The sequence below is a fragment of the Ptychodera flava genome, chromosome 22 (assembly GCF_041260155.1).
Source record: "Ptychodera flava strain L36383 chromosome 22, AS_Pfla_20210202, whole genome shotgun sequence".
NCBI lineage: Eukaryota > Metazoa > Hemichordata > Enteropneusta > Ptychoderidae > Ptychodera > Ptychodera flava.
The window spans coordinates 6,045,493-6,057,718 of NC_091949.1; the positions used below are offsets into that span (position 1 = coordinate 6,045,493).

General features: G+C 35.3%; 1 protein-coding gene across 2 annotated transcripts in view; it reads right to left on the reverse strand.

Moving 5' to 3' along the window:
- Nucleotides 1–12,226, reverse strand: part of LOC139122535 (bifunctional 3'-5' exonuclease/ATP-dependent helicase WRN-like) — a 52,017-nt gene that overhangs the window by 13,612 nt on the left and 26,179 nt on the right. For both annotated transcript variants that reach the window (XM_070688011.1, XM_070688012.1), the window contains exons 9-21: nt 12,008–12,114; nt 11,224–11,330; nt 10,441–10,518; nt 9,832–9,914; nt 9,376–9,467; nt 8,738–8,810; nt 8,113–8,221; nt 7,449–7,538; nt 3,562–3,639; nt 2,590–2,752; nt 2,176–2,231; nt 1,985–2,016; nt 1,215–1,348 (exon numbers count right to left, since the gene is read on the reverse strand). In XM_070688011.1, coding sequence (XP_070544112.1) covers nt 1,215–1,348; nt 1,985–2,016; nt 2,176–2,231; nt 2,590–2,752; nt 3,562–3,639; nt 7,449–7,538; nt 8,113–8,221; nt 8,738–8,810; nt 9,376–9,467; nt 9,832–9,914; nt 10,441–10,518; nt 11,224–11,330; nt 12,008–12,114 — 1,202 coding nt within the window. The remainder of the gene's footprint in view (nt 1–1,214; nt 1,349–1,984; nt 2,017–2,175; nt 2,232–2,589; nt 2,753–3,561; nt 3,640–7,448; nt 7,539–8,112; nt 8,222–8,737; nt 8,811–9,375; nt 9,468–9,831; nt 9,915–10,440; nt 10,519–11,223; nt 11,331–12,007; nt 12,115–12,226) is intronic.

Here is a 12,226-nt window from a genome sequence, read left to right on the forward strand (position 1 = left end):
TTTTCAGTATTCTGCTTCTGTATATCAACTACCGTGTCTGACCCTAATCCATTTGTCATGCTTTTTGTCAACACAGCTTGTATGTGTGTAGTGATCATTGTTTATTGTTTACAAATGAATTCTAGTCTGGACTTGAATACAATTTTCAACAATAACAATGGAGTTTATACTCATATAGGTTGTGTTGATATGCTAAATACTTGGCATTAAATTAAAATTTAGGGATTCCATGCAGAAAGTGTAGGGAAACCACAAAACAAAAGTTCTGAAAAAATAGCCAAAAGATACAGCTTATGGAGCTTTAGCACTTGCACATACCGGTATTTCTTGGTGAACTTTTACATTTGTTAAATCATTTAAGAAGCTATTCAGTAGATATGGTAATGTTGCATAGAAATATGACATATCTATTTCTCAAATGATGAATGGCAGTATACCTAGCTTTGAATCACAACAGTAATTTTGTGGCTTTACCAGATGACATGAAGTTTATCAATTTTGGTCAACCTTAATGGGTGTAGTATTAGCATCATACATGTATGCTTATCCATGCCAGACACCTTGTACCAGCACTTAACCCTTTGCACCCTGACCCCCTGGTACTCTATGACGTCATCGGACATTTCTGTCCAAGCCGGGTTCAAAGGGTTAATAGTGGTTCAAGATGACCAAATTGTTGTCATTTTCTATTTGTTGATTAATGCTGGTAAGTACTTTTAATGACACTGATTATTGGAATTGTTTCACACAATACACTATGAAATGCTGGTAACTTTATCGATGGATCATATGCACTATAATTACAAAATTTCTTATCTTCTTCTACATGTACAGATTAATCCTTTATTTCTAAATTCCATTTGTGCATTTTCTGCCTATGGAGAATCTAAAAATATGAGAGATTCAATTTCAAAACAACTAACAATAGTATCGTTAAGTGCAATAATTTTGATGTTTCAAAAACAGGCATCCACATTTGGATTATTGATTGAGTTTTCAAATGAAATAGAACTTCAGGAGATTTGTTGGACCTCTAAAATCATCAGTAATTTGGCACTTTTCAAGAACTTCAGCTTGCACTGTAACCCCATCAGGAGAAGCAGGATAGACTACAATGTGGCAGAATATGATTGAACACATCATGCAGCACTAGCAATGTGTTTATCTGAAATTTCTTCGAAAAAGGCAAAATGTCAAATGCTTTTTTCTTTTACCTGATTAGGTGTCACTTTGAATTCTTTAGGATTAGAAAACCATTTTCTTCCTTTAGCCGATAATTCTACCGTATATCCAAAGCCACCAGTTATCGGTACCTCCATCAGCATTCCTGACGTGATGGCCATGCGGGCTGCAAAAAAATTGAAATATTGTTAATGCTTGGAACAACCCCTTGATCTGAGATATTTACACCATCATTGTTACTGACAGAAAATTGAATATGGATAACTTGAAGTTAACATTTGATTGGTTGATCAAATTTTTTGAGCCAATCAGGATACCTGTTACTGCGACAGTTCACACTAAAAAAGATACATTTTATCTCTACCCTTTTATTTCTCAGATTGCATTGTCTTTAGTCCTTTTCCATGCATTTTTTAATGAATTGCATATTTTATCCACAGTGCTTACTGATATTTAATTTATCTTTATATTTTTTGTCATGTCTTTTTATCATTTATTTATTTTTCAGTCATTTATGGTGCACTGTGACATTTGTGTAATGTGCTTTCAAAGAAGTTTATAATTCTACACATCAGTATATGTGTGACTCAAGACAACTTCTGAATGGATATCGTTCAGGTTATTGACTATTCAGTCAACAATGATGCAAAGTACTGACTGGTATTCATAGCAGCTGACCCGGTTATCATCAATCTGTGTATCTACCTTGTTTTGAGCTCGGAAATGTGTGTGACCAAATTTGTATGCTCACAAAACAGTATGCTCACAAAACATTCTTATTATGTGTATTACCGGTACGTACCAAATGCTTTCCACCATTTCTCTGCATGATATCTGTTGACAAAAATCATAAAATCAAATTATTTCGATTTCTCATCAGTGAAGTACACAAATTTACAAATTCATGAAATTTCTAAGGAGTGACACTCAACAAAAACTTTCCACGGTTAGTTAAAAACTGAAGAGTTTATGAAAATGGTAATAAAGACTTACTTTCCAGAACCAAACGCAGAGTGCTTGTGAAATCTAGGTGGCAGTTTCTGATTTGACTGTTGAAAAACATGAAAATAACATACAAGTTATAAGAGCCACTTATTCTGTTAAAGAGAACACTATTTATCATGGAGCTGCTTTTTTGAAACATGAAATTCATGTGAAAAAGGAATTTGCTATAACTTTAAAATAACACAGATAATAAATCACATAATATCCATCCATGAAGAACAGAGCCTGTGTTCCACAACTCATAGAAAATATTTTTGATATGAGTGTGGGCACATTTTTTTTCAGTTTGGTCAATTTTTAAGCAAGTACTGAACCAGATAGCTTGAATGACACGTACACGGTCTGTGTAGTTGTGAGTTTGTGGATCAAGAGTACTTATGTCATGTTGCTGTGACTACTCACCGATCCCCTCAGAAAGTAAATAGGAACAGCTAGCCCAAATCTCTGACCAGTAATGCTCACTGCTTGTAGAAGATGATCTAACTCCTTGGAGAAATCTCTCTCATCCATTGCATCATTATCCATACTTGATCCTCCTGCACCCTGAGATGATCTTGCCTTAATTCTATATCATACAAGTAAAATTGAAATGGGAAATTCTATCAGAGAGCGCTGATAGTCAGCTGATAGAATCCGGAGAGAGTATTTAGTACAGATAAATCAAAGCTTTGGATTGTTGGCATAGATGATGAAATTATAAAACAAGAAAGTAATTCTCTGTTGTTAATTTTGAAAAAGTTTGAAATGTCTTTGACACTATGTCAATCAGTTACTTCCTATCGTTGTAAACCACACATAAAAGCTATTGTAGCCAGTCATTTCAGGTGGACAGATTCTCACCTTCGGCATGCAAGGTAGTATGCCTTTTTGTATTTTGTAATGGCCGTTTGCATGCAAGGAAATAGCTGTATACAATAAATATTGACAATATTTTTTGTAATCCTATCATGGATCAACACCTAGGCAACGTTCCCTAGGTAGAGTTTGTTATAGGCTATTCATAGTCGGTCATGAGTGAACTGTTCTCTGAATCACAGTTCCTCCACGTATTGGTGGGTGGAGGGACTGTCTGAATATAATTCTCACTGTTCTGCAAAACAAGGAAGATTAGAAGGGTGGTAAATTTACAATATCTGATTTGCATATTCTTTGTTGTGAAAATGTATTCTTTTTTATTGTTGTTAAAACATGAAATTAGATTGCTCAAAAAACAGTGATAGACCACCCTTCTAAAATTCCCTTCTTGAGAACCCTGATGTGTGTCACTATAGTTTTTTTTAAATTACGGTAATGCAGCCTTTTGAAGTGTACACTGGGGTTTGAGAAAAGATAAGTACAGAAGAAATGCAACGTCAGTTAAAGCTATAAACTTACTTTCTTCTACAGACATCACAACATTGTTCTGAACCAACTAGTGAACTTGTTTCACTCTGAAAATGACACAGGATTCCACTGAAATCAAAATACCAAATTAAGTTAATTATACAGCCAGATTCATCTGGACAGATTTTTAAATTCCTACAATCTTTATATTCTCTGCTGGTCTACCTACAGCTTGTGAGAACTCATTTTGAAACCCTTTGAATAATTCACTTTTATTAATCTTGTTTTAGTGAAAATTTACTACCTTTGCAACAAAGCTAAACACATGGAATAACAATCATTTTCAATTTAAACAGTGATTATTTCAAATAATTTGTTTCTTTAATCCCAAAACAAGCGTGGTGAACTCTGTTTTTCATCCTTGATAATGACAGATATAATTTAACGCATTCTGAAGGAATCTTTATTTTCAATATTCATACCATCTTGACCTCTGTTTCCCTATAGCAAGGCCCGTATTTACCATGGAAAACAATAGATTTGGGCCAAACTATGGCAGTGAAATGGACAAAAAGCATATTCTTTGATTAATGCAAGCCTTGGCAATTTACACTTTTTTGCAAAACAGAAAAATCAGACCAGGGCTCGAAATTAGCGGTAGTCCCGCGTCCACAGACTACCAACTTTTCCCTGGGGCTACCAAAACCCATGAAATGGGAGTCCACACGGACTACCAAAGCCTGGGAATGAAATTACTTAGTGAGCGACATGATGTTGATTGCTGTGAGATGATCGACGCCCATACAGGCAACCCAGCTGGACACAGAAAGGCCAGACTATGACTTTGTTATGCAAATCAAAAGGCTACAGTACAGTTGAATTTGTTGCGGCAAACCATCAATAAAATATCATTATCTGAACTGATGTACTTGGATGACAGATTCGGGAAATGATGGCCGATGAAAATTCATTTTTATAGTTATTTAATCACAAAGTATAATTACAATTAAGGCAGGGAAAGACACTTATTTTTTTATCCACTTGCCCTTCGGGCAAGTTGGGGGTTCGGTTCACTTGCCCAAATTGGAAAACCACTTGCCCAGTATAATTTACGTGTTTGAAAAAAGCTCAAACACTGGTTTTTCATTTCATGCACTTTATTTTGAAAATTATCATGTTATCATGAGATAATGTCAGACATTCTCATAGGGTTCTCCTCACACTTCTAAGAGTGCTGGATGGCTCATTTATATTAAATTAATTATTAAAGCCCCACTAGCTGTATCATTTAGCATTTTTTATGTGATTTTACTTCTGAACTAAAACAAGTTTTTGGGAATGTGCTCTTTTGGGGGTTGGAATACAAGTATTGTTTACTGCCCAGTGAGACTGCATGTGCAATTTCGAACAAGAGAAATAATAAATGTGTGCCCAAACGTAAAATGGCACCCCATGCAAATATAGCAAAAACAGTGTACACCGTGCATTTATGCATTTGAATTTTCACGGAAACAACAGAGTAGTCCAATGTAATGCATAGTGTTTAATGTTTTCAACTGGGACAAAAATGCTTTGTTTTCTTTGTAGTATGGTGGGAAATCAAAATAATGGTTAAAATGTAAATTTACTTGTCCAATTTTTCACTATGTTTTGTAAAGCTGTAAAAGACTATATCCTGTAAATGGGTAGAATTTAAAGAAAACCAGAGAAAATAGGAAGCCTTTTTAGGTCAACAAATTTCAAGATTTACAGCTAGTGGGGCTTTCATATTCATAGAAAAAATTCTAACAGTTCATATGTTTGTATGTTTACTTTCTTGGGGCTTAATGTACAAATAATAACAGCCATTTTAATTGTACCTTCAAGGTATTTTTGCAGTTAAAAGTTTTAACTTATCTATACAGAAAGAAAAAAATCTGCAGCTATAAAGGAATGTTTTGAAGCTTCTGAAAAATAATGTACTTCTTTGTCATGTTTTTACTGCTCTGATATCATACACAAGCCCTATGAAGTTTGGATTACCATTGCACTATACCAGTATCCTATGTTTTTCTAATAACCTAGGTGGTCTTTTTAGTGTTCATGCGCAGACTAAATAGAATTTAAACCAACAACCTAAGGCGTCGGTGGTTTTCAATGTGCAAGCTGAATTTCTCGATGTCAAACTCGCTCCAATTGCTTCTTGACAGTCATTTTAGAATGGGAAAATTCACAAACAGAGAGGTTGGTCGCCGTGGACAAGTAACTTTTGGCTTATTGACCTGAAAATTAAGTCAGTGTTCATTGAAAATTCAAAGACTGGACCCGTTGACACCAAAGCTTGCTCATGACTTTCATTGCATGCGGTCTTGCCAGGATGCCACTGCACTCACTGTCACTCAACAAGTTAACATTGAAGAGTATGTTTTAGTAAAAGTCCCTTTTTTGGTGATTTTTCACCACTGGACTTTATTTTTACATCATTATAAACGTTCATACAAAGCACAAAACCCGTTGTGTGTTTCTTTTTTTACCGTATCGATATATTGTGAGACACCGTAACCTCACAGTCAATGCAATGAACTTTGGTGAATGTACGCTCCACCAGCTGAACAGCTTTCTCATATGCAAAATCAGCGTACGGTAACTGGTGGTATTGTTTGAACTGCATTTTATTGAAAGCGATTACATGATTCTTTTCATCAACTCTTCATGCAATTTTATGAAAAATATTATGGAAATGTTCACAATGACATAATATGATTATTTTTTGTTGTTTATAGTCCGTGTTCCGTCACCAGAAAATCGCTCTCGTGAATTCGATTTCTAGGTATTATTTTTTTCACTTGTCCCGTCGGGCAAGTGGCATCGGAGGTTCACTTGCCCGAACGCGACTTTCACTTGCCCCGGGCAATCGGGCAACCCTTAGTGTCTTTCCCTGTAAGGGGAGCCCCACCTTCGCAGACATTTATCTTTAACTTGATTTTTCACCATTACAATGAATCTTTAACCCAACATGTAATATATATTTGGGTAGCTCGACAATAGAAGATTACGAAAATTGTAAGAAAATTTCAAAATCTGTGTGCGTGTGTTTGAGTTTTTTACTTAAAAAGTGTAAGTACGAGGGGGTGATGGCCAATGGTGAGCCGTTTACTGCAATCGATAGCAGGGTAAGGTGTTTAAAAAACCGTGGCTTGGATTTTTGATACTCCGCTTTGTTTTTGCACAATTAGCCATGAAAGAAAGTGAGAAGTGGTGGATTCTGAATAAATTAACGACTTTTGTCCACGTGTGTCACGATATTTTTTTTTAACATTACCGGTATTCTGGGACAAGGTTTTGTAGTAACAGTCACTGACTACCACCTGTGTAAAGATAAGGCTAATCCGTCAACGTGGCACCAAGTTACACTCTCCAGAAGTTGCGATACATTACCAAAAACGTAACGGAGTAAATCGCAGAAATGTGTATGAGACCGGGCCTTTGGAGTCGCACAAAGTATGGATGTAAAAAATAGATCTATTTTTTACATCTATGCACACAAGTCAGCTAAAAATCCGGGTCGCTCACATTTTCGGTGGAAATTCACTTCCTGGATAGAATCATGCAACATAAATCTTTTTATTGTCTAGATATAAATGAAAGGATCCTTAACAAAAAAAATCTTCATTCATGCTTAGGCTACCAGACCTTGTCACTGGGCTACCAACTTCCGAAAATGGTAGCCCAATGGGACTACCAGCGAAAAAAGTTAATTTCGAGCCCTGCAGACACATCATTTCCCACAAGTCTGGTGACCTTTGAACTCTGGTTGCAAAGTGAATGCTGATACCCAGGATGAATGTACTTTGGCACCTGGATTAAACCTTCACAATAAAACCATAAACTTGTTTTAACGAACAAGAAATGATCAGAACACTTTACTAAAGACAAACAAAAAGATAAAAAAATCTTACCTTCTTCTGCACTTGTTTGTTGTCAAGTATTGTTCCAGTTTTGCCTGCATTTCCCTTTTGTGATCGTTTGTACTATCGGTCAAAAAGATTCTGCAGATTTTATAGAAAAGAGATGTTGTAAACTTCTATGCAGATTACAAACAAACCAGAAATTTCCTAATCTGTGATGATTTCACCTTTTTTAGGATGTAAATTAGGAGAGGTTTGTATATTGTTAAATTTTAACAGGCTTTCACTCCATTGCTCAATCAATATAAGTGTAGGAAACCAAACAAAGTATAGACTAATGCCAGCTTATTACATCTCCATAAGCTGTCGTGTTTGATTGATTTGGGAATTTTTGTTCTGTTTGATGAAATAGTTTCTTGTTTTACTTGAATAATCATGTCAAAATGCCAGCTGTTTTCAGTATATAGATTCAACATATATGTGTGCAATATCAGTTTAATAGAGCCAGCACAACTATTGTTGAAAACTGAATTTTGGTCAATATTAGAATTTATTTGTCAACAACAACATTGCTCTAAACTGTACATACATGTAATGCATCGTGCTGGCAAAGTTAATTCTTTGTATCTGGACATCAAGGAAAAGAATAACAAAATGTCTTCACTGTATTGAACATCAACGATGAAAATATTACCAAAAATATGCAACAACTTACTTGTTCAATGTAAAGTCAGCAGTTGCATAGAATACATAGCAACTACTCGGTAAGCCATCTCTGCCTGCACGTCCTATCTCTTGATAGTACGACTCTATATCCTTCGGTGCTAGCAAAATGAAATATGGATTTTTTAATGACAAATTCATTTTATAATAAATGTCTAGATTATATATGTTGGCTGTATTTCATAAAACTCCAGCATGTACTTCATATTACTATGTTAGGTTGAAAAAGATACCATATACTGTATGTTTATTCACTTCAGATAATTAATCTAAATATTAATACAACTCTGCAGCATTTTCTTGATGAAAGCTTTAGTATATCGTAATACTAAATGTAATGTAGTATTTATCATTCTTGAGAACATGGACTTAAATTTAAGCCTTTGTCATACCTATCATATGCAGGGCTAAGAGCGGTGAATTTCCCAAGTCATGAATCTACTAATACTCATAGATAGATGCACATATACATGCTTGACAGAAGTGACTACTGCACAACATGCTGGGGGAGGGCGGGGGGATACTGTGAGTATATACTAACCTTGGAGTACAGCACTACCACCATTTAGGAATGACATAAAATGCAGTAGATACCGTATGTTTCAGTGAAAACTCACCTCCATAGTGGATTATTGTCCTGATGTCTGGTTTGTCAATTCCCATACCAAAGGCTACAGTAGCTACAATACACTGACAACAGAACAAATAATATAATTATATGTGAATTCCACATTTACAGGTATGTTACAACCATGTACAAGCAACGATTCATGTCTAGATATTTTCATTCTCAAGGGATTCTTTGTCGCATGTACCTTGCATATCATTACACCCTATTACTAGATCTAGGTATCTGTACATTTGTATCAGTTGAAAGTCACACCTTAAAAAATTGAGCTCAGGAACTGACATATACAATTTCAAACTTCAGTGTTCTGACAATTTCATGTACCTTGGGTTCCACTCAAACAGGGATATGCATACTTTTTATTGAAATTGTCATTACATAAGAATGAAAATTAGTGCACATGTAGATTCTTTTTTGCAAACCACATTTAACATACTATACCAAGATTTTTATGGGACATTTCATAATATATTGGGTCAATACATGAATAAGAACTTTTTTAACAATCTAAAGATCATACTTTCCAAAGCACCTGAAGCCACTCCTGAAAACACACACATTTATAGAATTCATTATTGCCTGGGTCAAGTAAAGTTTCAACAGAATATCAGTGGTCAATGTTCTCACCTGTAACTCATCACGTACAAACCTATGATGGGTAGTCTTCCTGTGGTGGATACTCATGCCAGCATGGTATATTTCTGCCTTCACCCCTAGGCCTGGTGAGGAAACATTTATAATATGAGAATGGTAGCATCTGATGGTTCTGCTCTGGAATATCTCTGTGTTCTAAAGACTCAGTACAGCTTAGAGATCATGTGATGCCAGTACAAACAAACCGACAATGCATTTGAAAATACACATACTTCTATGTGCATTTATGCATGTGGTTTTGTTTGTACCCTGGTCAATTAGAATTGTGGGTAAAACTCATTGGATGATGTGTAGGAATTTGAATGAAACGGGCAACACTGACACTGAAGTGAACAACACTAGCAATGCTAGAGTAAAAGGGCGGCATAAACTTCACATAAAGCTTGAATCAAACTGCATATTAGGAGTTGCTTCTGGTTTAATACTCACTTTTGATGATTTCACCAACATTTTCAGTCACTTTCTTGGTTGGACAGTAGATGATGGTGGGTCCATCGAATGCATAATGAAACCTGGAAAGTCAAGAAAAACACAGTTGGACGAGTACCAGATTTCATAACTGAGGAAAAGGTACCTAGGAAGATCAACTCTCCTTCTCGTACTCATTGGTTATCTCAAAATGTCTCTCAGCATTAACAAATAGTCTAGGAAGTATGCCCCTTGGATATTGAGTTTATATTGAGTGGAACAAATAGGTGCCTATGGGAAGAAATTCAATATTTGATTTTCTTGAAACTTTAACAGATGGTGAAAACTTTACCAAATCAAAGATCTTCAAAATGAGTTCCACATGTCATAGACAAGAAAAGAATTGTAAAAGTTTGAGAGTCCGAATATCTGTCCCTGAGGCACATTCTACCTTAAAACATAAAGAACAGAATTTAATCATACCTAAACTGTTATGTTGTTCATATTTTGTGTGACAAGGGATCAGATTCTTGATCAGATAGTCTTTTAACTGAGAATATACATTATAAAAGAGAGTTAGGCTTTTATGTCATTATTGAACTATAAGGACATAGGAACAAAACAACTTACCGTTTATCTTCAAAGAGAAAGGGCATGAGGTCATCACGTATATTGGTCTTCATTCGAACTTCTAGGTATAAATTTGGTCTGAAAATAAGTATTGAACAAATGTGTTATTGTTGATCAGATTTCTTACACTTGAGGAATCAGAAACGTTGATACTGTAATCAAACCTATGTTCACGAACTTTAAAATGGGCTTCAAAAAGAATTTTGCAGCAATTATTTATCTTCCAACTTTGCTAATATCCAGAAAGAATTTGGTGTGTTACAAGTTTCAGCCCAATGTATCACAATATTATGTCATTCTGTTTTGAATTTTCGAAGAAAAAGTCTCAAACTGAATGTGACAGAACAACTTGTCCACACAAATATAGGGCGTTTTCTTTGATGCGAGAAAATTTTAACACTTTTCATATATGTGTATAGGCCTGACTCACATAAATTTGAAGAAATTCCTATATGACAAGCAGAGTTCAGAAAACATAAGTTAGAGGGCACACAAACATACTCTCTATGATACTACCAAAGTTCAGATCAACTGTGCTGTAAAGCAGGGTGAGTAGCAGTATTAAACTTTTGATTTTTTCACTATTTTTGTGTTTAATATCAACTATGGTGCAAAAAATCACCGATATCCATGAACATATTTCAAAATTTGCAAAACTTGTCAGTTAATAATTTGAGATTAAGACACTAATACCATGTGTTTGTATCTAAAAACAGTAAGTGGAGTTCTATGAGCGGTTTGTTGACATTTTCATGTTGGGTAGTAAAGCTAATTTTCCATTACCTGTCAAAGCTAGTACATGTAACTAATGGATTTTTAAGTTTCAGAGATCGTATGATGTCCTCTCTCACTTCAGGTGTTGCTGTAGCTGTTAATGCCATAAAGGGTACCTGGAATAGATATCATGATATCAAGTCATCTTATAAGACATCTGACAAAGTTGGAAGAGTCTGCTGAATTGCATCTTCTGTTCAAGTGTTGCATGCACTCACAGATCTCTTCCTGTACACTGCATAATACTTTCAGGGTCCATACACTCAAAGTCACATGAATTTCAAGGACTTTCAAGGACTTTTTCAGCAATTATCAAGGACGGTTTGACTTTTACAGTCCAAACTACAATTTTCAGGACATTAATTTTACATTTTATTACTTTTATACATCATTTTACGTATCATTTTCACAATATTACAACTGATAATCTTGTCATTTTTGAAATTGTGGGTAGATCATCAATTCTCTAGGGTTTTCCAGGTGTCTTTAAAATTTGAACTTTCCAAGAGCATATGGACCCTGTACTAATTTTGGTACTACCAAGAGTACTAAACAGTACATTTAGAGACTCAGCACAAATGTTAGTACTATCTGGAGTTGTAACTATTGAATTAGTAAACCTGGTACTAACCAAAGTGGTACATGTATTTGAAGTATAAATGATACATACATAAGTTTGGAACATGTTGCAATACCAGTACTTATCTGAGTACTGCAATCTTTGCTCTAAATCAGAACAAAATAATAGGGACTAAATTCTTGGAGGTAAGATATGGTACATGTGCTTGCTTACCCCTGGGAGTATACCCCTAAGTCTGCCAAGTGTTCTGTAGTCTGCTCTGAAATCATGGCCCCACTGTGACACACAATGAGCTTCATCTATGGCAACAAGTGTGATCCCTGTAATGTAACCATAACAAACAGGATTGAAATCTGGAATGAGGTTGGTCTCCTTCAGACATGGCCTGTGTGCCCTCTAAGCTGCTTGGATATGCTACTGACTCAGAAGTGC